The following is a 25,444-nucleotide window of genomic DNA, read 5'->3' on the forward strand; positions in this document are numbered from 1 at the left end:
TGATATATCAAGTTCTGACTGAGAGATTTCTGAAAGATTAAAACGTACAGCTCTGCTATCACTTCCGACATAAATGAAAACAAAACTAAGCAGCAGTGGCATTTGTAGCATTACTGAAGTTGGGCTAGCTGGTGTATAATGATGTGCTACGTGATCACTAGTGACACAGCTATGTTAGCATAATGCTAACTTTTTTTCCACTTGATAAAAGTTAACGTGAGGATTCCCGAAGGTTAGGGACAAATGCAATCGCATGGCAGGATGCTGTAAACAGACCAAACTTCAGTCAGGAGAACAACTGAGATAATCCATCCACAATACGAGGTTAGTCATTAATATACTGCTGCATGGGCTGAGCTGTAGTTACATCGTAAGGTTTTAAAAACTGAGCTTTAAAATGAATAGTGATAATAAAAACCGAGAGAGGCCGACAGTGATCACTGACTGTTTTTAGGGGCTTGTTGAGATTAAATGGAACAAGATACAAAGCATTAAAACACGTTAAAAACACAACAGCCTTAATAAATGCAGAGTAGTTTGGACAGCTATTGCATTTGTTTATAACTTGACTGTTTGGAAACTGTTCATATTTAAATTATGAGGTTTGGCTTCTTTGATTGAGCGGTGTCTTGACACAGGCGGTTTGAGCGGATTCAAGTTAATTCAGTTTCTATTTATAAAGCACCAAATAACAACAACAGTTGCCTAAAGGTGCTTTATATTACACAGTAAAGACCCTTGAATAAAGCATTACTGATGTCTTAGTTTCCACCCTGTTGTACAAATGTAGTCACAGACCCAATGGGTTACATCATTGTAGCTACGTCTGTAATACCTGTAATGTTTTTTTCCAGTAACTTATTTTTTAAATTCTGTACTATCTAACTTTTACATGCCCCTGATTACCTAAAATATGACCACCTGTTCTATTTTTATATGTCTGTTTGAGTCTTCAAGCTATGGGTTATTAAATGAATAAGAAGTAAATAAAGAAATGTGAAAGGAAATGATTTGGGCCGTCAGTATAAAACGTAATAAAAATGAGAAGGAAAATACAAAATAATAAATTCATTTATTTACACTTACTTTTTGTAAATCGTGTAATCATTTTGGCAGTGTTCACCCTCCGTATCCTCCTGCCTGAAAGACAGTATTTCATTTTTGTGTGTCTGGACTTCAGTAATGACAAAATTAAAGTGACATTTATATATTGGAAGTAAAATATCAGCTAAGATTGAGGCTAAAACTCTGTTTTAAACCCTGAAACAGAATAAAAGGTCCCGCTGTATTTACTTTGATATTTGATGTAACGTCAGACATAAAAAGAGTTTTTATATTTCTGTTTTTCTTTTCTTCACCTCAAAGCTGTAAATAACCGCAATGTGACGATTATTCTGTCCCACCTCTGCACCACACACACACACACACACACACACACACTGCAATTATGCTTTCCTCCAGGGGAGCCATTACCAGGGAATCCATCTTTTCCTCATTATAATTTAATTGAAGTGCAGACAGATGCAGACTCATGTTCGAGCTGCCATTTTTCTCCATTTTCCTTCTTTTCTCCTCGTTCATGTTCTCGCCGCTGTTCTGGGTTTCATGTGTTTGATCACATGACTCAAATGTATGTTATGTTGTATAGAGCTTTTTATTTTCCCCTGCATGGGCGCCAGGCTCAGCCTAAGAGTCGGGGCGATCCGCTCCTTCATGTTGAGAGGAGCCGGCTGACGTGGTTCAGACGTCCTGTTAGGATGGATGGAGGCTTTTCTGGGCATGCCCACCTAGGAGGAAACCCCGATTATTTATGTCAGCTGACCTGGGAGCACCGTCTAATCAAGCGTGATGTTCAGGTTGTAAATGGTGAACCTGTTTGGAGTCCTGTAACTGAGTATCCACGCCTCGCTCATCACAGCTGGTTTCAAAGTTTGAAACTTCAAAACTGGACTTCACTGACCAATCACGTGGACAGCGCCTGTCTTTTATATACAGTCTATCGTTAGCGTTCTTGAAATCAGCGTTAAAAGATGGTGTCAGGTTGATGTAGACTATTTTTAGAGGAAAACTGTTGTTTTATCTCACCTCCCTTCCCCTCCTTGCTCTTTATTCATTGCTGCTAGGCTAATGTCTGTCCAAACAGCCCCTTTTTCACTTCATGCCACCCTTCGCTCATGAAATAAACAGCTTCCTTTTGCATCTAAAGAGCTGCTTTTAGGGTTTTGTGTCAGTGTGTGGGCAGTTTTTCTCTGAAATGGGAGCGCTTCAGAGCTACGAGCAGCGTTTAGCTTCTGAGAGAGGGCATTTGTGAGCTAACACACCTACACCGCTGGATTTATGACAAGTGGAGTCACAGTCTGCACAAACCGAGAACAGTTAAAGGCCGAGTGAGCGCGGAGCTGCTCCGGCTGTTGTTCCATGCGTTTAGCCGGATGTAAAGAGTCTCGTGGTGGTGCCGGACCTACACCTCATTTTCCCACCTCGCCTTCGTCTTACTCATCGGGTCAGCGTGCAGATCTCTGCATTTCCAGACCGACAGATACGCGAGTCACGGCTGCTTCCTAATGCCCTCCTTCATTCCCTCTGAAACATTACCCATAATTCTCTGTCCTCGTGTCTGTCTGCCTCATTTTTTTCACATTGAGTCACCATGTAGGGTTCATGCTCAATAAATCACGCTGCGCTGTCCGACCACAGGAATAACAGCCCTCGCCAGCATACTTAATCATCCGCCACGGTCCTCTCTGTCTGCCTGCTTCTGTCTTTACGGCTCGTTGTCAGTATTTAAAGTCTCTCTGTTCTGTCTTCTTCTCTCACCACACATATTTTTCTCTCCCCGTGGCCATTAAAAAACTCCCACAGGAATCCATGACTCTCAAACCTCACGTATAAATATCAGATTCTTGTGTTTCTACTCTTTGAATTTATTTGTTTCTAGTTACTGTTACTTGTTTACCATCAGACTAACTTTGTTCTTACTTCTGTACAAAAATTCTTCTTTTTACCGCAAAGAGAAATTTTTGTTTGGAAAAGAACCCACACAGTGTCTTTGAACACTGCTCTCAGCTCAGCTCTGTTTGGGCTGATTGATGTGTATCAATGTAAGCCCCTTTCCCCCTAATCGAAGCCCCGCCCCCACGCCATACATACCATCCATACAATAATAATACTAAAAATGATGAAGTTTTTCTCTCATTGCAATGTCTCACTCAGCCCCACCCTCATTCTCCCTCTGAAGCCCCGCCCCTTTCCCTCCCACCGAAGCCCCGCCCCTTTCCCTCCCACCGAAGCCCCGCCCCTCTCTCCACAAAGACACATTCAGAAAAAAACCACTTCAGAGACTGTTGACAACACCTCGGTAACACAAATGAGGTAAAATTACTGCTTTTTTCAATGGAGTCTGGTGCAGGATGATGGCTTCATATCTCTGTCAGGAAGATACGGTGATATTGAGTCCTTTAGGTGTTTCTGCCTCTACCTGAGGACATGGCTGACTGCCACCTGCTGCAGGTAACATGCTCTATATATGCCCACCGTCCCCCACAGAGGGAGAACACGTTACCCACTTTACTTTTGTTTTTACGTTCTTATATAATAGAGGAGACAAAGCTGAAAACTGTTAATCCTGACACATGGACTCGCACCTGTATTGGATTTGGACATTGCTCAGTCTGTTGCCGTGTATAACCATCGGTTCCTCTCTGGTGTTTTTCCTCTCAGAGCAGCACAGAGCGCTCTGAGGTCCACTGATCATGAAGTCCAGGAAGTGTGAGAGTACACAATCCCTTTGGTTTCTCACCGCCCGGCTGGATCCTTTCAGAGGACTGACGTGTTAACTGTCCGTGGCAGTTTTATGGCCCTGCTCTGTGCTCGCTCTGGACCGCTTTAACTGGGAATTGATTGTGGAGGAGAATTTGCTGAGATATTTTTGGTATCAAATGTTGTTAAATCACAGCTTCTTCCCGTTTTGAAGCGCTCGCTCATCGTGTTGCTCTGCAAACGCCTCCTCTTTTTGCTTTTGGCTAATTGTTTTTGTGAAATTCGACTCACTACTCCGGTGGTTACTCATTTAACACGAGTTGTTTAGTGTTATGTTTAATGACATTCAGCTATTTAATGGTGCTGATAAGATGATACAAATGTGACTCTGACACATCAGCATGCTTCACAATAAAAAAACAAATCCAGGCTTTCTCTGCCAGCGGCGCTGAGTAACATGCTTGGATGTCACACTGTTCCACAATCATGGTAAAAAAAAAACATAGATGTAGCTTCCAGGTCGCACAAATAAAACCAATGTGGAAGTGCTTAAAAACCTGCATTCTACTTGCAGGCCACCAGGGGGCTATAGCTGCGATTGCAAATAAACTATAGACATCTATGAGGAAACAGCTTTCTGTCTGTCCTGAGTTCATGGACTGAATCATTTGTTTTGGGTCAAACTGAATAAAAAAATAAATACTTTGTAAATCTTCATCGTTCCACGTTTCACACAGGATTAGCTGTGGTAATTTCCAATCACTCATTGACTAACGTCTTACCTATCACATATCACAAAGTTGTTTCATAGGTAGACCCGCCCCTTCTGGTGACATTAGTTCCATGCGGCCAAGATGGGGTTGGCATAAATGCTCGTCTTGAGGCTTAAAAACAGGACTTAAGACACCAGAGGGTGAGGTTACCGTAGCTACATCCAGCCATCCATTTTCTGTGATCTGGGTTCAGGTCACTGGGGCAGCAATCTGAGCAGAGAAGCCCAGATGTTCCTCACCCCACCACCTCCTACAGCTCATCAGGATGTTTCCAGGCGTCGACAGATATAAAGAGTCTGCCCTGGGGCCTCCTCCTGGTACAACATGCCCGAATACCTCACCAAGAAGGCATCCAGGAGGTATCCTAGTCAGATGCCCAAGCCACCCTAACTGCCTCCTTTCGATGTGGAGGAGGAGCCGCTCTACTGCTGATCCTATTTCTAAGGGAGAGGTCAGCCACCCTTCAGACAAAGCGTCATTGCGCCGCTCATATCTGCAATCCGTCTGTTAGTCTCACGCTCCACCCATTTCTGGCTGATAGCCACGGTCTCAGACTTGGAGGTGCTTATTCTCGTTCCATAAGAACTATGAACAGAATCGATGACAAAAAGCAACCTGGCGGCGTCCAACACCCACCAGGAACGAGTCCGACTTCCTGCCGGTGATTTGAATTTTAATATCATCGCGATTTTGGCTTCGCATGAATAAATGTCTCGTCTCCCTCCCCTCACCCCCAACTGGTCGCGGCAGATGCCCGCCCCTCCCTGAGGCTGGTTCTGTCGGAGGTTTCTTCCTGTTAAAACAGAGTTTTTCCTTCCCACTGTCGCCAAAGTGCTTGTTCATAGAGGGTCTGATTGTTGAGGTTTTCTCTGTCTTATTTTACGGTCTTTACATTTGAATTGAAAGTACCTTCAGAAATCTTGAATTGAATTGAAGATGAAGAGTCGATATTGAAGTTCTGTCAAAAGAATCAAATCAAAAACAAATCAAGTGCTCCTTAAATCAGCTGCTGATGATGCACCCACACGAGCCAATCACAGATGCCCTCTGAAGTTTCCTGTATGGAGCCTGGATGATTAACACCACATTAAAATACAGCAAAAATCAAAGTTAGCTATTCAAACACACCACAAAGTGCAGGATAAAGAAAGACATGAGCATGAAAGCAGGTATCCGTCCAGCTCACACAGAGGCTCTGAAATCAAAAAATACATGACCGATAAACACAAGTAACAACGGCTTCAGGAAAACAGTCACCATAGTGGACAAAAGGTGTTTTTGGTTTTAGAAGCAGACGTCACAGACGGCTCACAGCTGCTGAACGCTGTGCTTTGAAGCAAAGTCTAAAGTCTTTCACTCATCGTATCAGCACGAAGGGCGAGAACAAAACTCACAGCGATGCACTTACAGGTCGGAGAACGAACACCTTTAGTGTCTGCAGAGGTTAGTTAACGGGAAGTGAAGGTGAAAGCAGCATAATGTTTGCGTCACAGTGCCGTGGAAACGTGCCTGTCACTGAAATCAGTAAAAAAATAATCATGTGACCTCAGGATTGATCAGGATATAGGTGATAGTCGTGCAGGCGCGGCTCTCTGTAGGGAGGACAGTCTTCTTCTGAAGTCGTCACGGAAACACACACACTGACTCTACACTTGGTGTGTGTGTGTGTGTGTGTCTGTGCGTGTGTGCGTGTGTGTTTTGCCCTTCAGCTCTCCTTCACCCCCCTCCTTCCTTCCTGCCGCCGCTGTCTTTACATCGATGCCCCCCTCAGGTCACTAACTGCTGTTACTCACATAATGATGGGGGATGCTGCCTGGTTGCCATGGTGATACTCACATTGGGGGTATGTGTGTTTGTGAGAGGGAGAGAGAGAGATTTGTCTTGGCAACCTCTTTTTGTGTGTGTGTGTTACAGTCAGAGCAACCGAGCTGCTGGACAGAATAATGGAAACGTCGGCGTCCTCTCAGAGCTTCGTGCTCTTTTCCTTTTTTTTTTTTACCTTTGAAACAAACAAAGGTGCGCTGTCACATCACCCTGTGTTTACTGGACCATGTCACACACCTGTACTGCACCTCCTCCCTGATCCTGATCATTTATCTTCCCCCACATATCGTCAGGGTTTTAGCTTCGTGTGAGCATCTGTGCTAATCGGATGGAGACGGCGTCTCCTCTGAAGCTTCTTCCTGTTTTAAACATGTTAACGGAGCACTGCATAACCCCACTGTTGTTAATGACAGCCGTAGCTCTTCAGTGAAAGACCGATCAGCCTGGGCCTCATGTTTGCAGTATAACATCTCATATACAGTGGCTTGCAAAAGTATTCGGCCCCCTTGAACTTTTACACATTTTGTCACATTACAGCCACAAACATGAATCAATTTTATTGGAATTCCACGTGAAAGACCAATACAAAGTGGTGTACACGTGAGGAGTGGAACGAAAATCATACATGATTCCAAACATTTTTTACAAATAAATAACTGAAAAGTGGGGTGTGCGTAATTATTCAGCCCCCTGAGTCAATACTTTGTAGAACCACCTTTTGCTGCAGTTCCAGCTGCCAGTCTTTTAGGGTATGTCTCTACCAGCTTTGCACATCTACAGACTGAAATCCTTGCCCATTCTTCTTTGCAAAACAGCTCCAGCTCAGTCAGATTAGATGGACAGCGTTTGTGAACAGCAGTTTTCAGATCTTGCCACAGATTCTGGATTGGATTTAGATCTGGACTTTGACTGGGCCATTCTAACACATGGATGTGTTTTGTTTTAAACCATTCCATTGTTGCCCTGGCTTTATGTTTAGGGTCGTTGTCCTGCTGGAAGGTGAACCTCCGCCCCAGTCTCAAGTCTTTTTCAGACTCCAAGAGGTTTTCTTCCAAGAATGCCCTGTATCTGGCTCCATCCATCTTCCCATCAACTCTGACCAGCTTCCCTGTCCCTGCTGAAGAGAAGCACCCCCAGAGCACGATGCTGCCACCACCATATTTGACAGTGGGGATGGTGTGTTCAGAGTGATGTGCAGTGTTAGTTTTCCGCCACACATAGCGTTTTGCATTTTGGTCTCATCTGACCAGAGCACCTTCTTCCACATGTTTGCTGTGTCCCCCACATGGCTTGTGGCAAACTGCAAACGGGACTTCTTATGGTTTTCTGTTAACAATGGCTTTCTTCTTGCCACTCTTCCATAAAGGCCAACTTTGTGCAGTGTACGACTAATAGTTGTCCTATGGACAGATTCCCCCACCTGAGCTGTAGATCTCTGCAGCTCGTCCAGAGTCACCATGGGCCTCTTGGCTGCATTTCTGATCAGCGCTCTCCTTGTTCGGCCTGTGAGTTTAGGTGGACGGCCTTGTCTTGGTAGGTTTACAGTTGTGCCATACTCCTTCCATTTCTGAATGATCGCTTGAACAGTGCTCCGTGGGATGTTCAAGGCTTGGGAAATCTTTTTGTAGCCTAAGCCTGCTTTAAATTTCTCAATAACTTTATCCCTGACCTGTCTGGTGTGTTCTTTGGACTTCGTGGTGTTGTTGCTCCCAATATTCTCTTAGACAACCTCTGAGGCCGTCACAGGGCAGTTGTGGAGCTGTTTTGCAAAGAAGAATGGGCAAGGATTTCAGTCTCTAGATGTGCAAAGCTGGTAGAGACATACCCTAAAAGACTGGCAGCTGTAATTGCAGCAAAAGGTGGTTCTACAAAGTATTGACTCAGGGGGCTGAATAATTACGCACACCCCACTTTGCAGTTATTTATTTGTAAAAAATGTTTGGAATCATGTGTGATTTTCGTTCCACTTCTCACGTGTACACCACTTTGTATTGGTCTTTCACGTGGAATTCCAATAAAATTGATTCATGTTTGTGGCTGTAATGTGACAAAATGTGGAAAAGTTCAAGGGGGCCAAATACTTTTGCAAGCCACTGTATGTCAGCCTTTACAAGAACTAGGACATGGACATGTGTCCTGTGCACCATATATACTCTGTATCATATAATATATACTGTTTGCCGTGTATAAAATGTTATATATCTATATATTCAGTTATTTTAGGAAACTCTTTCACAAGTAGAAACTACTGCCAACACCTGGCTAATGTACTCTGATTAGGGATGGGTATCGTTTAGGTTTTATCCGATGCCGGTGCCAAACCGGTACTTTTGAAACGGTGCCGGTGCTTAAACGGTGCTCAAACCGGTGCTTAAAGAATGGAAAACACAAACTTTGTCCAAAAACCTCTTATGTTTTTATTTTTAGCAGTCTCTTTTTTTCTGCAAAATGATAACCAAGTCAGCCTTTTCTGTTGATACAACACACCTCCTTTGGTTGGAACAGATGCTTAAACAATGGAAAACACAAACTTTGTCCTAAAACCTCTCGTTTAGCTGGTTTTTTTTGTAAAAAGATAACAATGTTAGCCTTTTCTGCAGCTATAGGGCATATACGGTATCACTCTATCAAACAAGAAGACAGCTGCATGTAACTACGACGGTGTTTGCTAGTTCACCTTACGTGCATTATTGTAATAACGTGGTTAGCCTACTCAACGTAAATTACACACGAATAACATTAAGCTACTCACGCAGAGAAGAACGGCTGCTGCTGCCATCATCATCCGTCATCATTTCTGCTACACTGGCAGGGCTGGGGCCAGGACTCTCCTCTTCGGGTTCTTGGGGGATGGTGCTAACTCCGGGTCCGATAACAGGCACCACACCCGCAGTAGATGTGCTCGGTGTGAGGTCTCGCAGCAAGCTATCAAATACGGTGCATTTTTCGGCTTTTAAAAAAACGCTATGCGTCGCCAGGTGTTTCATCAGATTCGAGGTGTTACCTCCTTTGCACAGTATCACAGTAAAGCACTTGTTGCAGGCTGCTGAGTTTGCATCTTTTGCTGTGAAGTAAAGCCAGACTTTTGACCGCTTCACCTTGGGCATTTTTAATCTGTAGCTCTGCTCTAAAAGAACGTACGTACCTGGGCCCGCCTACTATCCTTGGAAAGGTAAAATGATTGGCTAGAATCCAAAGTGTATGACATCGCAGGGAAAAAAAAGCACCGAAATAAAGCACCGAAATGTGCGCTGCTTTTCGGTCTGGTTACTACTGTTTGTGTCAGAACCGGTGCCGTTATGGCACCGGATACTGGTACCCATCCCTAACTCTTATTACATTAACCATTTATAAATTAAAGATGGTGGCCAGCTAATGAGGCTGATAAGAAGAACATTTTTGAGATAAGGTCAAACATATTTACTCTTTTTAAATGAGCTTAGTGATTAACCATTTATAAGGTGACTTTAAGAACCATCTCCTATTTTTATTTCTGGAAGATTTTCTGTTAAAAATAAGACAAAGAAGCCCTGAAGTCCTTCTTAGGTCTTAAATTTGGCTTCCCTGTTGTTAAAAGCTCTGAAATGGATGCAGTGGTTGAAATCATGTGATAAAATAGCTGTTTACTGTGATGGATGTAAATCCATCTTTGAAAATGATGGCCATTTTTGAAAATTCTGATGTGATATACCAAATGATTAGCTCTGTAGGGAAAAACAGTGACTGTTTTTAAGAGCTCTGGTTCTTTACATCACCTTTCTGATAAACAGTTTAAAGAGTTGATCCTCAAACCAAAAAATCCCTCCAGAAATCCAAGCCCGGCCAAATAACGAGAGTTTTCCCTGACAGCTAATTCCCATTTGGCTAAGTGGGCTGCATCAGACAAAGCTGGATTTATTCTGGTATGTTAGCTAATGCTAGCTAATGTTTGCTTGATACCCAAAGCAGCAGTTAGCCGGGTTCAAATGCTACATTCTATTTTTCTTGGAAGCCAGACTTCAGAGCTTGGAGTGATGACAATCCCAAGTTGAGTGTCTCCACTAGTAAAGTCGGAAAAGCAGGATTTATTTTGCTCCTTAGCGACGTGCAACCATTTGTGCATCGCTAGCAATCCAGTGGTAGTTTGCTAGCAATGCTGGTGATGTTTTTTTTAATGTTTATCAGTAAAAACTGCTGCTGCAGCACGTTCAGGGAAACACCCTGACCCACACTCTGCGTATGTCTCATTCAGCCACAAATACACAACAGTGGCAGCATGGGTTACATGTTTTACAGTTTTGCTCATGTTTACGTGCACTGCCGCCATCTTGGATTGTGAAGTCGGGGTTGGTGGGGCTGCTCTGACACTCTGAGAGGGAAGTCTATTTTCAGTTCCAGTTTAAAATTCCAGTTGAGAACTTGGAAATTAGGCTTAAAAAGTAACGGCTTTGCTGTCATTAGCTTGTGATGAAGCCGGGGCGCTGGTTGATTTCAGGCTATGAAAGGTCTGTTTGTCCTTCACACTCTTCCTTCCCTGTGCATTGAAATTTCCATGATGAGACGAGAGCTTTCTCCTGATTGGGCACGCAGAGAAAACTGATGTTCTGGACCGAATGTGATTACTTGATGAGCTTCATCAGTCCTCTCGTCATTCATCCCCTGCTGCCTCTTCATCAAACATCTTCTCTTTTCTTCTCCCGTCCTCGTGCGTGATAAACCGCTCACACACAAACACACGCGGAGCTGTTTCTAGGTCACGAGGGCTTATATGAATAATAAACAGCTGTCTGCTTTAAAGAGAATTATTTATAGAGGCCTTGAATGAGCGACATAGACACACTCTTCATCGCTTTCTCTCCATCTTAAACGCCTCCTCCTCGACTTTCTCCGTATTGTTGTCTTCATTATCTGTTATCGCTTTATTTCCTGGCCTCGCCGTGTTTGTTTCTGCCTCCAGGAATTCTCTCTGATGCTGATACTGCTGTACCTGTCGTATACAGGAAGCTGTAGTAGTAGTAACTGTAGTATCAGACTGTGTTCTTACACCTTCCATCTGTTTTTGATCTGGATTTCCTGGTTCAGACCTGAGTATCCGGGCCATACACAGCCCGGGAGTTATGAGAAAATAAAAATGTTAACCCCAGCAGCATCAAACAACAAGTGGAGGAACAAATTAGTGTCGGAGTCAATTAATATCAGCCAGCCACGTCGCCTAGAGCTGAATCCGTGCCGAGATGCTGACTCCTCAGTTTACAGCGAGAGAGCGCCACATTAACACATACATCAGAGTCTGCAGTCATTCATAATTAGTGAAACACACTTTCCCCTCTTGACCGACTGGTGGTTGCATCACAACACGCAATAAACATGTTTATTTATGCTGTAAAGTGCCTCCAGTGGACGTTAGAGGAACTGCGGGTTTTACTTGAATCTAATCTGCCTCTGATGTAGGGCTGGGCCATATTATACCGTTCACGGTAATACCGGTATAATGTTAGGCAACGATAGGAAAATGAAATATCGCGATAGAATATGAGTAAAACACGCATGCGCAGTGCCTTTGTTTTCATACGCACATGGCCGATTGTTGAGTGAAACAGATGAACCAGAATTCGTTTGTAAAAATGGTGCAACTTCAGTGATGTGGAACTGGTTTGGAGTTTGTCCGTCAGATACACGACAAAGCACATTTTTTTGCAGAACATGCAAGCGGGCCGTCGTTATTGCCGTATTTGTCGGACTAAGATGCTCTTAAATCTGGGAGTAATCTGGGTCCTAAACTCCGTATTCTTCAGGTCAAACGAACACTGCAGCATCACTGAGAGTTAAAAACTGTCTAAATTCTTTCATCTTTAATAAAACGATCAGCGTTGCTGCTTTACCAGGTGTAACTATGAAGTTTAACTTCCAGGCATCCATGAAAACAGAATTTATTACATTTAACGGAGTTAGAAGTTAGCAGGAAGCTAGCGGAAGTTAGCTCGCTAGTTTCGCTAGTTACCTAAGCATGAAATAGCATGTTCTGACTGAGAGATTTCTGAAAAAATTCAAACGTACAGCTCTGCTATCACGTCCAACATAAATGAAGACAGGAAACTAAACAGCAGTGACGTTTGTAGGGTTACTGAAGTTGGGCTAGCTGGTATATAATGATGTGCTTCGTGATCGCTAGCGACACAGCTATGTTAGCTTAACATAAACAGTGAAGCTGGAGGATGAACACTAACACTTTTCCACTTATAAAAGTTAACGTTAAGGTTCCTGATAGTTAGAGACAAATGCAATCGCATGGCAGGATGCTGTAAACGGACCAAACTTCAGTCAGGAGAACAACTGAGATAATCCATCCACAATATGAGGTTAGTCATTAATATACTGCAACAGCATGGGAATAGAGCAGCTGTGATAGAATACAGCATTAATGAATCAATTGTACAGAAGTGGAGGAAGCAAGAAGAACGAGTTGAATAAAGTTTGATTTATCTGACTGCTTTGTTTCGCTTAATGTGCCTTATAATCCCGTGCACCTTATGGTCCGAAAAATACGTACTGCACACTGCAGTTTAATGTTGCAAAGCACCTCTTTTTAACTTCAGTGGATATTATACATGGTTATGCTCAGGATATGTCAGCCCATTTCTACTGGAAATGCCTTTTGGTTAAACTTTCAGCAAGGAATTTGCATTTACACTGTTAAATTTTTATATAGCTGTAATGCACATAAAAAACAGCTGCTTGTTTAAGTGAAAATAAATGGAAGGTTGTCTTTTTGCGCTAGTAATGTTGTGGAGTTGTATTTTGTCTCGCATCAATTATATCGTCAGTTATATCGTTATCGCAAATTTTCAAATATATATCGTGATAAATATTTTTGGCCATATCGCCCTGCTCTACTCTGATGGTTATTTCTGTTTGTATAATCATGAACTCAGCAGGCACTGGGGTTGGATCGATCCCAGTATCGATATTAGTATTAATACCACTGTTGATATCGGTATCAGATCGATACTGGCGTCATAGGACCGATACTTTGTTTCTGTTCAGCAAGTTTACTATGTAGCCGTCTGAACTGTGTTAAATATTTTTTTTTAGAAATGAAAAAATGTACCTCACACCTTCCTGTGTTGACTGTCACGTCTATTTAAAGCCTACAGCACATTTAAACAAAGCTGACCCAAAAACGTCAGAGAAGGGCTCAGTTTCAAAATCCATGAAAAGCCGAATGATGTGTTTTATTGGGTTAAATGATTATTGTGGAAAGTAAAAAACAGTGATTTAGTGTTCAGAATTTGACAAACTGATGATGACTCATCTTATAAATCATGACACACTGCTCTCCCCTAAGTAGCTGCCCTTATAGGGTAAAAGTAATCGGTATTGGTATCGGCAGAGCTGGCCCTGTATGGATGGAAGATGGAAAAACTGACCTTCCAAAATAAATCTGGAGTCCTACGAGGTCACGCTCCGACTGGCACAAGTTTAAAGAAGCAGTCTTACAGTTGGAAGATCTGCTGACAGGAGCTGTAATCTGTTAATCTGTGAGGAAAGTGAAAATGTAGCAGTGAGGAGAGGAGGAGATGTGGTGATGCATAAACAGAGAGAGAAACAGGAAGCAGAGAGTGACTCTGCAGAAACAGACAGGATGGCGGGCGGGGAGCTGAGGTCAGCAGGAAGTCAGACGCTGGCCAGACTAAAGCTTTGGGCTGAAACAGCATGATGTCATGTGGACTGAGCCCTCATGGTAATCCCAAACATCCACACACACACACACACTTTACCAGAACACACACTCACCAAGGCAGCTGCAAATCCACCAATCTAACTAAAAGTATCTCACATTCAGGCAGGTGAGTGCGGCTCACAAACTGACGAGATCAGGCTCTTAATCCTGAGGAAAATTAAAATAAAAACTATTTAATCTGCATCATATGTTGCTATTATTTTTGATTAAGGAAACCTGATAAATAAGACAATAATCAGCTTCTGAGTTAGTCAGTTCTATGATTTTAAAAAATCTGTAGTAATCCCGTGTGTTGCTGTCTGGTTTATAATCTCCTGATAAATTTCTCAGCCTGAGTCCCAGCATCTCATATCCTTCAATAATCTGTTTCTGCTGCTTCCTGCTGGTTCCCAGTTTGTTCGCCTCACGCACAGGTTAGCTGGAAGTGGTCGGGCATGTAACACAGCAGCTTTGCATGACTCACAGTTCAAAATAATCCTTCTTTATCTGACACTCAGCCCCTCAGTTCATCCTCTGTCCAAACAAGCTATTTTGAGTCCTCCCCCATCTTTAAAGTGACTTTCTTCTGATTGGCTGCCCCTCATAAGCAGTCTGCACAGCAGGTAGGCGGGGCTTCTGTGCACAATATGGCCACATTTGGGACATTAACCCCTCTGTGACATCAAACAGTGAGTAGAGTAAGAAAAAACTCGGCGTTTGGAGGAGCCTGAGTGTTTGGCTCACTGCGATTCTTTGGACTCGCCTCATTAGAGTATAAGCCCCGCCCACTGAAACAGGTCCTTAATGTCCACATGTCTGCTTCCTTTTTATTTGTCAAACATGTTTCACTGCAGTTATTTTCTCTGTTGTTATCGTATCGTATCGTATTTATCGTCCAGTTTGTGGACTTTGCTACGAGAGGTGAACACACTTTGGACCGTGTCTATTCAAACATCAGGCATGCTTTCAGAGCGACACCCCTCCCCCACCTGGCTGGATCTGACCACCTCTGCATGTCCCTCACCCCCACCTACACCCCCCTGCTGAGAAAAACAAAGCCCCAGACAAAGACAATAAAAGCCTGGCCTGAAGGAGCCCTCTCTCAACTGCAGGACTGCTTCTCATCTACTGTATGGGATTTATTCTCCAGCCACAACCTCCAGGAGTACACGGACACTGTACTCTCGTACATCAGGAACTGTGTTGATAATGTCACCGTCAACAAAAGGGTCAGGGTGTTTCCAAATCAAAAACCCTGGATGAATAGCGAAGTGCAATCCCTCCTAAAAAGCCGCAACACTGCCTTCAAGTCAGGGGACAGGGCGGCCAGGGCAGACCTGAGCAGAGGCATCAGGAAAGCTAAGGCTGCCTATAGGAGGAGGATTGAAGATCACTTTGCTGACAACGACCCCAGAAAAATGTGGCAGGGGATCAATCACATTACCAACTACAGAAGCAATAACCAGGCGACATCTAGGATTGATGCCTCGCTGGCTGAGGATCTAAATCGTTTCTTCGCCCGCTTTGAGACGACCAGGCCCTCAGCTGTCACACCACTTCCACCCGCCCCCAGCACCGGCACACTAACACTTAGGGAGCATTAAGTGAGGTGTGTTCTAAGGTCAGTGAATCCCAGGAAGGCGGCAGGTCCTGATGGAATACATGGAAAGGTTCTCAGAGCATGTGCTGACGAACTGACCGGAGTCTTCACTAAAATCTTCAACCTTTCCTTGTCATTAAACACCGTCCCGCCCTGCCTCAAAACCTCCACCATCATCCCCATCGCCAAAAAGACAGCTGTGGCCAGCCCAAATGACTACAGGCCTGTTGCACTTACGCCTGTAGTGATGAAGTGCTTTGAGAGACTGGTCTGTCAGCACATCAGGGCCAGTCTGCCTCCCACTTTGGACCCCCACCAATTTGCCTACAGGACAAATCGATCCACCGAGGACGCTATCACCATAGCGCTCCACACTGCGCTGAGTCACCTGGAGCACAGAGGAAGCTATGTGAGAATGCTCTTTCTGGACTTCAGCTCAGCATTCAATCATATCATCCCGGAGATCCTGGTCCAGAAACTGTCTCACCTGGGACTCTCCACCCCCATCTGCCTCTGGATCAAGGACTTCCTGACAAACAGACCTCAGTCTGTCAGACTCGGCCCACACCTGTCCAGCACCATCACACTCAGCACCGGGTCTCCACAAGGATGTGTTCTGAGTCCCCTCCTGTTTACACTCTACACATCCGACTGCTCCCCTACCCATCTCTCAAACACCATCATAAAGTTTGCGGATGACACCACCGTGGTTGGACTCATCTCAAGGGGGGATGAGTCGGACTACAGAGATGAGGTCAACAGACTGACTGAGTGGTGTTCAGTAAATAACCTCCAACTGAACACCACGAAAACTAAAGAACTTATCTTGGACTTCAGGAAGGGCAGAGCAGACCCGGCCCCACTTTACATTCACGGGAGCTGTGTGGAGAGGGTGCACTCCATGAGGTTTCTGGGCGTGCAGATCTCTGATGATCTCTCCTGGACTGCAAATACCACGGCGGTGGTAAAAAAGGCCCAGCAGCGTCTCCACTTTCTGAGAGTGCTCAGGAGGAACAACCTGGAGGAGAGGCTGCTGGTGACATTCTACAGAGCCACCATAGAGAGCATCCTAACGTACAGCATAACAACATGGTATGCAGGGTGCTCAGCTACAGACAGGAAAGCACTGCAGAGGGTCATCAACACAGCCCAGAAGATCACCGGCTGCTCTCTGCCCAGCCTGGAGGTCATTGCAAACTCTCGGTACCTCAGCAGAGCTGGCAATATCATCAAGGACCTTTCTCACCCCAGCAATCAAGTGTTTGAACTATTACCATCAGGCCGACGGTACAGGTCACATAAAATCAGGGCAAACAGATTCAGGGATAGCTTCTTTCCCAGAGCTATCACCATAGTAAATAAGCACAAAAACAACTGAAACTGCTTAGCTACACCATACTGTCACCGTCAATTATTATGCTGCTACTCATACTGTCATTATATTAATGCTGCTATCCTGTATATATTGTACTTATTATTGTTGTTTTATTGTACCTTCTTTATTTTACATTTATATTTATTATTGTATTTTTGCACCAAGTGAGTGGCACTCCAATTTCGTTGTACCCTGTACAATGACAATAAAGGCTATTCTATTCTATTCTATTTTTAACGGGGGCGTGTAGCATGTGGATGTTTTTGGATGCAGTACCGTGATTGGCCACTAGCACTGCTGTGGCGCTCTGCTCAAAGATAAATTTAAACAAGCCTCATGGAAACAGCAGTGTGGCTGTGTTTTATGTAGTTGGTTCTTTCTGACCTTTCGTGCAGATTACTGGGTTTTATTTTATTTGCTTCGCTGCGGGGTTACAGCAGGACTTTCAATCTGGAGATGCAGGCTAAGCTGTAATCTCTGTCACCTTCATTCAGCCTCAGCGGAGAGGTCAGAGGTGGCTGTGAGGAGGCACCAGTTTAATTTGTTTTTCATAATTCAGGGAGTGCTCAGTGCATGTTCGTGTCTCTGCAGCTCCTGTGTGTGTCGGCATGTATTTGAGGAAAGCACAGTTTTAGAAGCAGACAGTCAGAAGATGCATTATCTCAGTTCTTCAAAGGGCGGCTCCTCCTTCAGTCAAACCAAATAATCAGGACGGTCTTTGAAGCTGTGCTGACGGCTGGAGTCGCCGGCCTGTGAACCTCCCTCGTCGTGCAGCAGCTCGTCTGTTATCTGCTGCAAAACTGTTTCGGGGGGTGGGGCCTGTCTGACAGGACTCGCCACAGAGAAGGCTGATGGGAGTTTTTAAGAGCACTCTCTGGTTCATGCAGTGGCTGGAGGTTTGTGCTGTGAGTTGTTTTGGAAAGAAAGTGTTGCTCCCTAATAACAGGCTGAAAAACAGCACGAGTGTCTGCGTGCACGTGAGCACAGCGACCAGTAAACAGAGCTGTGAAGAGACCCGACGCCGAGGTTTCATTTTTTTACAAACCCAAACAAAGAGTTTGAGTTGTTGGGCCGAGAAGTTTCTGGGGCTCAGACTTAAGCAAAGAACAAATGAAAAACTCGAGCTTTAACGTTGCACAGAGAACAGAAAGGCGGGACTCAGACTGTGCTTCTCGCTCCCAAATGTGGGTTTTTCTTCTCTGTTCTCCTGGAGAAACTTCACTGAGCGTGCACAGCAGGAAAAGCAAAAATAAATACTCGAGTAAAATACAGTTACCTGAACATTGTCTTAAGTGGAGTAACAAAGTATTTGTACCTTGTTACGTGTGTCTAATTAGCACTCTGTCTGTGTTTCTAACAGGGCCTTGTACACATACGAGGATGAAAGCAACGACCTGACGCTGGCGGCGTCCGGAGGTAAGTCTCTCTCCGTCGTTTCGTCTCTGCTGCTGCGACTCTCTCTCCCGTCCCGTCGCTGACATCATTTCTGTGTTTTTAATGAAAAAGGTTTTAATGCCGAGCGTTCAGATTGGCTCTGATTTGCTTCTGCAGACCGGCGGCTGTAAATCACGATGAGCAGCGTCTGCTGAAGCTTTGGGGGTAAAAACAATCATGCTCTTTGTCTCCTGATTGTTACCGAGCCATCAGAGAGATTCATTATCATTTCTGCTAATGATGCGCTGCAGGATCATTACAGATTAATGGCACCCCTCCTGATTCGATGCTCGCTCTCACTGTATGTGTTGTGTGTCGTTTGTTAGCCAGGATTTAGCAAATGTGCGCACAGTGGTTAATGTTAAACATCAGAAGCAGAGTGAAAGTCCAAATCTGGCTCGATTCACACGCATCCATTCAGAGACAGCTTTGACCTGTGTGTGCACATTTACTCTGGCAACACAGACTCAGCAGTTTGTGAAATACTCACCATTTTATCTCATTTTAATTTTTTCATATTCTTGGGCACGAAAACGCTTCTTTATTCTCAGTTAAATAAACCAAAAAACCCACTGATGTGTGTCCTTGTGCACAAAGCAAAGAGGAAAACGTTCACGTATGCGGGGCTACTTTTAAATGTAGCTAAACGTCTGCTTAAAGCACAGCTGAGGACCCAGATAAGACCAAATAACACTACAGGCTGTCCTTAGTTTGCCTGACTGGGAATTTGATACAAAGTAAATACATGTAAAGAAGGGAAAAATCATTTAAATTAATAAATACTTAAAGAAACTAACAGTGGTTTAAAGGATGAATCTGAATTTCAGTCATAATCTACGTGAGACTCAGTAACCTCCTGCTGCTCTGTTTCACTCTCACGCTGAGCTCAAACAGGAAGAGCTCAAACAGACATAAAAATAAAGTTTAATCTGTGAACGTCTCGTCTGAATAACCCTCTACAAGTCTAATGTAATCATCAGTGTATAAAAAGAAGTGCTAAAGTGAAGTGTTGGCATCACTAATGCTGCAGGGACGATGATGACGATGATGATGATGATGCTTGAAGACACTTCTACGCAGGAAACCTTCAAACCTAAACAAATCTATAATGCCATTAGAATTATTGTCTAAAGGCGAAGAAAGATGCCCAACGGATTTACTTTACCAAATGGACCATCCCAGCCTTGCCATCTCTCTTCTGATTGGCTGCCCCTCCTTAACGGAAGGCTTGAACAGAAGCTGTGATAGAAAATAAGAAACACATAGCTGGGGTTATTGTCATGGTTACAGTAACATGAGGTCATCCCCTCCTCCTCCTGCCTCCAGGGGCGCTGTAACCTAAATGTGAACATACGTGTTGTGGTTTCTGTCTCAAAGAAACTTTAAAAGTTCAGACTCTGCTGGTTTCTATGAGAGACCGTCTCCGTCTGCCAGCGCTGGTCGTAGCTTCCTTCTTGTTCTCAGCTCTTCCTTTAAGAGGTTTGAACATTTCAACAGCGACTGAAAAAAGTCTGCCTCTTCAGAGCTGAGCCTGCACACCGCAGTCATGTTTGTGGGTTTGTCTGTGTGGTAAAGACAAATCTGGAGCTCTGTAGAAACCACTGATACGTTCAGAGCAGGACCTTCATTTTAGGCTTCAGACTAACAGCTTGGAAGTCGAGAAGCAGCGTGAAAAAGATCTCGGACAGTACTGCAGTCCAGCAGGTAATCTGTCTCACGGACTGGTTCAAACCACAGGACGGGGTGCTGTCTGGATGAGAGCAAAGTTTCATAGTTTTCCACCTGTTTTCCGTAGATGAAGGTTCTGGAGTGGAAGCCAAGTGTTGGAGTATGTGGAGATTTTCTCTGTGAAATAAGCAAGACCTTCAATTAAAAGGATGTTTGCACCATGGCAACTCTAAAATCTCAAAATACTATATCATGCAGCATTAGTGGGGCCTTCACTGCTGTGATAGAAACCTATGCTGTTTGTTCTTACATCATTGTGGATGCTGGTTTTTAATTCTCTACTGGTTCTGATTGGTCAGACCACAGGACGGATTTCCGCTCAGACTGGTTCATCTCCTGAGAGATGGTGGTGGCCTTTGTGGATCTTCAGTCTGTTGTTTTCTCTGCACAGTAGAGATTTAAGTAAAACTGCTGGATGTAGTGATGAGCTGTGTTCACTGACAGTGGTGTCCATTAGTCTGTGCTGAGATTTCTCTGAATCTTTGAATTATGCTGCCAAAGATGATGTAATCTCCATTCTTTGCAGTTTCATCTTGTTCTTAATCAAACATGTGGATCATCAAGAATGAGATTTCCATCACGGATCCATTGGGGTCCAGATTAGCCAACACAGTGCTGGTAGAAACTGTCACTACTGCTGCTGCTGGCCAAAGAGAGGAAGCAGAGAGGGGGATGGCATGTTAGCAGGCAGCGAGAGAGAAGAGAGGCAGGAGGGTGGAGGTGAGAGTAGGGACACTTAATGTGGGGACTATGTAGTGGACATGCAGGTGTGACAGAGGAGGATGCTGGGATAGGGTGAGAAGGAGGCAGATGATGAGCTGTGGTGACCCCTGAAGGCAAAAAGCCAGAGAAAAAGATCTTGTTCCTAAATGAATGATGCAGTACGTGTGATCTGTTTAACATGAAAGTTTAAAGAAGTTTGTGTAGCATTGTGAACATCTGAGCGGACTCGAACTCCAGATGTTTTGTGTTTGCTGATGTAAAGTTAACAATAATCTGAACGGTCCTAACTGTGTGATGATGAGTCTTATTCATCTCTGTGTGCAAAGCCTGAATGTTCCCAGACAGGATCTGCTTATTTCCACTGATTGTTCATCATGTTCACATTGTTATGCTAATCTAGAAGTACAGAGAGAGTGATTCACTTCACTGAAAACTTCATTATGTTGGAGATTTCATTTTAAGGAACGACTCTACAAAGTTTTTTATGCACTCGTCACTTTAGAGAATTTGATCTGTTTTGCTTTCATAACATGTTTTTTTTTTTTTAATTCAAAGGAAAAGGTAAATCCAAAAGTCAGAATTAGCTGTTATTTCACTGCACTTTGTCTGTGGGATATTTATGCAAATAGTGCACGTCTAATATCTCATTTACATATTTAAAGGTCAAATTTAACAAAATTTGCAATACAAAAAGTAGCTGTCTGTCTAATGGCTAAGTTTTATGGTGATATGTTACTTAATTACTATTTTCTACTCAATAAGAACCTTTTGAAACTTTTGAGGCTGTTTAAAAGTGAATTTTCTTGTATACTGTGACAGAAATCTAGTTCAGTATTTCCAGTTTATACTGGGAGTTTTTCACAGAGTCTGATTTATCTGACATTTTATGCTGGAAAGTTGGCAGTTTCTTATGATCTCTAAGTTATTTCAGAAACTAATCCATAGATTAGTGGATAATCTGTGGATTAGTTTCTGGAAAAGAGAACAAATATAAACACTTTTAGATCAAAAAGGCCTCAGTTAAAAATTTCTGCACACTTTTAATATAGAAAATATTATTCTTAATGTGCGTAATCACCTTAATAATCTGTGAACATTGACTAACTTGAACTTGCACTGGAAGTGTAGATTAAAAAGTTTTATCCTCAGGTGTCTGAGCGGTGCCGCTGGTGTCCCATGGAGAGCGAGTCAGCAGAAGCTGAAAAAGCAGACATGGCTGCGACTGTGCTGCAGTCATAATGAACTCTCTTGTTCTGTGCTGCAGGAGGCGGCCTGGCAGAGATCACGCTGACCTTTGACAACGGCAGGGTGATGTACGGCTTCTGCAGCCTGAAGGAGCCCACCGCCGCTCTGCCACGATACATCCTCATCAACTGGGTGAGTCGCTGGGACGAGGGGGAAACGGGAGGGGGCACGCTCTGAAATGTCCTTCAATGCTATAAATGAGAATATCAGAGTCATCGAGGGTCGCTGCACATTTTCAATTCAGTTGTTTATTTGACAAGGACGCGCCGATGAGAGCGATCTAAAACTCATCGTTGCTGCAGCCTCAGCAGAGTGGCATCAGCAGCGGTCGTAGACACGCTGACGTCACCAAATGCTGCGATTGTAGTGAAATTTAAAGTGTGAGAAGCAACCTGAGTTAGTTCTGAAACTCGATTAATGTACCAGATTTGTTTAGCAGTGGCCAACCAGCCCACCAACTGTCTTCACATTCTGAATCAAACACTGGTTGGACAGGAGTTCACTGAGGCATCACGTTTTTCCATTCCAGCTTGGTCCATTAAAATGTGTGAGAAAGACAGAGAGTATTACAGTATTATTACTTAATGAAATATCCAGAAATGTTCTTACTTTGGCAGAAAATGTTCTATTCATGATTTAGATAATCAGTCTGTGTATGAAACAAAGTGTGCTTTTTATATTCTGTGTCAGATGTACTTTAGTCTTTTATGCTTAAGCCTCTCTCTACTTCTTTACTTCTCACGGTGAAATGTTGTATTTTTACCTCTTATCTGAGCTTTCGCTACTTCAAAAATTAATAGTTTTAAACACAGATCATATGAAGAAATGATAAAACATGATAATTATGCTAATTAGAAGATTTTGCTTACGTTACGCACTTTAGGTAGAACTTTGATACGTCAAATAGCGAGCAGATTGTCACATTAGAAGTTATGTTAAGCTTAACTGTTTTTATTTCTTCAAAGCAAAAGGTCTTTACATAAAATATCTTTCTGCAGGCTAAATGTTAGCTTACTTAATATGTTTTTATTTATTCTGTAACGACAAAAAACTGTCTGGCCTCTGCAAAAAGTTTGCAAGCACACAAGCTAGGCCAGGTCACAAGCTAGGACTTTGGCTAACGTTGGTCAGCTAGCTGTAACATCTCTACAAGCATGAATATGCTGTTAGTTACTCCTTAATTTTAGCTGAAAAAGTAATGTTCTAAAAAGAGAGAGATCATAATAGCTGTTGTTATCCATTGTGCTATGTGAACTTTTATCTGCTATCTGCTAGCTATTAAACATGTTGCTAAATTACATACCTAGCAATTTTTCTCATTAGCAGTGAAGCTGATTCTTTCTAAATTAGCTTAACTGCTAGCTGAGTAGTTTTAACCTAAAGCAAACTTAGGTTTATCCATGAATCAGATGGTGTTTGTTTTGCTATATTATAGATATTTTTTTCCTAGACATGGGTCACTTTCTTTTTTTGGTTACCTTCTACAAGTAACCGACCCAGTGACATCACGTTCTGTGCTGACACAAGGTGGCGCTAAACATATTCTAGAAACTTTAACTTTAAGCACATATTTGGCATTTCGGAGTCAGCAAGAATAGGAACAAGATGTATGTTTGGAATTATAAAAATTTACTGTTTTTATTTTTTTGTATTTTTTTCAAACTGGAAAGGAGACCTGCGCGTAAAATGATGATGAAAATCTTAAACACTGTCTTTAAAGCGTTTCATGTTGTGGTTTTAATAGGAAAGCAGGATGTGGACTTTTCTGCCTCACGCTGTAATAAGTGAAAACCTCCAGTTAAAGCCAAACCAGAGAGGAAGGAAATGGAGTCGTAGCACCATGCATGCTAACGGAGCAGTTACCATTTAATTCATGATGAAAAGGAAGTGTAGCAGGAAGGGATGAATAATTTGTGATGTTAAGGTTAGTTATACACACTGAGAGTCTCCAGCAACGTGCGCTGAAAGCATTTAAACAAAGTCTGAATCCGTCTGAGAGCCTCATGATGGATGCTTTCTTTTCTGAACCTGACAACAGCAGGGGCGCCCTGAGCTAGAGCTTAATGACACAGTGCAGCGAGAGGCAGACTTAAATAATCCGTCCTCCAGAAATTAGCTATAATTGCTGCTTTTTTCCCCCATAACACAATTCCAGAGGTAAATGGAAGAAAAATAAGAGATATGGTCATTAATGCAGCAAGCAGAGACTGAGAGAGAAACAAAAAGGTATTTAATGGTTAAATGAGACTGGGAGAGGAGCCACTGGAGTCCATCACAATATAACAGAGCAACATTAGCAGCCAAAAGAGCACCAGACTGTGGCTAACCGGGCCAAACCAGGCTCAACGGTGCCAAAAGACATCCCAAAATGGGAATAAAAGGTCTTCGAAATGCTCCTCTTCAAAAATGCTGCGAAAGCATCCAAGGAGCGGCTCCTTCTCTCTTTCTTCATCCGACGCTCACTCACAGACAGATAAGAGATGAATGGCTGTGAATGCAGCTGAGACGGGGCTGTTTTCCTGTGTAATTGCTGTGCACTGCATTTGTATTGTGTGGGAATGAATTAGCTGTGATTACTGAATCACATCCTGTTATAATACAACTGCTGCAATAACTGAACATGACCACGGCTAAACAAAAGCCCTAATGAGACCAAAGGGAGGGAGAAACTGCCCTTCACAGTTTGGTCACTTGGAAGACAAAATAATTAGTGGATATTTGACTAAATGTAACAAAAAGCACAAAAGAAATTAGCATGTGTATCCTGATTCGTTGATTTAGCATCCTTTTACTTCTTTTTTACCAGTTTCTTCATCCAACTCTTCTTCACGACGTCCTTTTTACTCTCGTTTTTCTTGTATAACACCATCTCTCTTTCTCTTTCAGGTTGGAGATGATGTGCCAGATGCCAGGAAGTGTGCCTGTGCCAGCCACGTCGCCACCATCGCAGACTTCTTCCAGGTCAGACCCAGCACCGCAGTCGTACAGTCCTAGAAAGAAACCATAAACACGACAGTTCATATTCATATTGTGTGTAAGACATGTATTTTATAAAAGTTGAACATCTGAAATATGAAACCAGTGTAAAAGTGCCTTAAAGCTGCATTCTTTTCAACGTCCACCAGGGGGTGGCTCCTCTGGTCGTTTTCATCATGGGCATGAATGTCATAATAATTTTGAGCTTTTAATGATTTCTTTGAACTCTTCTTAAGAAACAAGAATTGGTGCAAATTTGAATTTATTCTAGATTTCCTATAATCCAAACAGGGTCAGAAGTATGCATA

The 25,444-nt window shown here is 43.2% G+C and overlaps 1 protein-coding gene across 5 annotated transcripts in view; it reads left to right on the plus strand.

Moving 5' to 3' along the window:
* Positions 1–25,444, plus strand: part of dbn1 (drebrin 1) — a 128,084-nt gene that overhangs the window by 87,738 nt on the left and 14,902 nt on the right. For all 5 annotated transcript variants that reach the window (XM_063488618.2, XM_063488617.2, XM_063488620.2 and 2 more), the window contains exons 2-4: positions 18,391–18,446; positions 22,180–22,292; positions 25,047–25,121. In XM_063488618.2, coding sequence (XP_063344688.1) covers positions 18,391–18,446; positions 22,180–22,292; positions 25,047–25,121 — 244 coding nt within the window. The remainder of the gene's footprint in view (positions 1–18,390; positions 18,447–22,179; positions 22,293–25,046; positions 25,122–25,444) is intronic.

The sequence above is a fragment of the Pelmatolapia mariae genome, linkage group LG10_11 (genome assembly GCF_036321145.2).
Source record: "Pelmatolapia mariae isolate MD_Pm_ZW linkage group LG10_11, Pm_UMD_F_2, whole genome shotgun sequence".
In the NCBI taxonomy this organism is placed as follows: domain Eukaryota; kingdom Metazoa; phylum Chordata; class Actinopteri; order Cichliformes; family Cichlidae; genus Pelmatolapia; species Pelmatolapia mariae.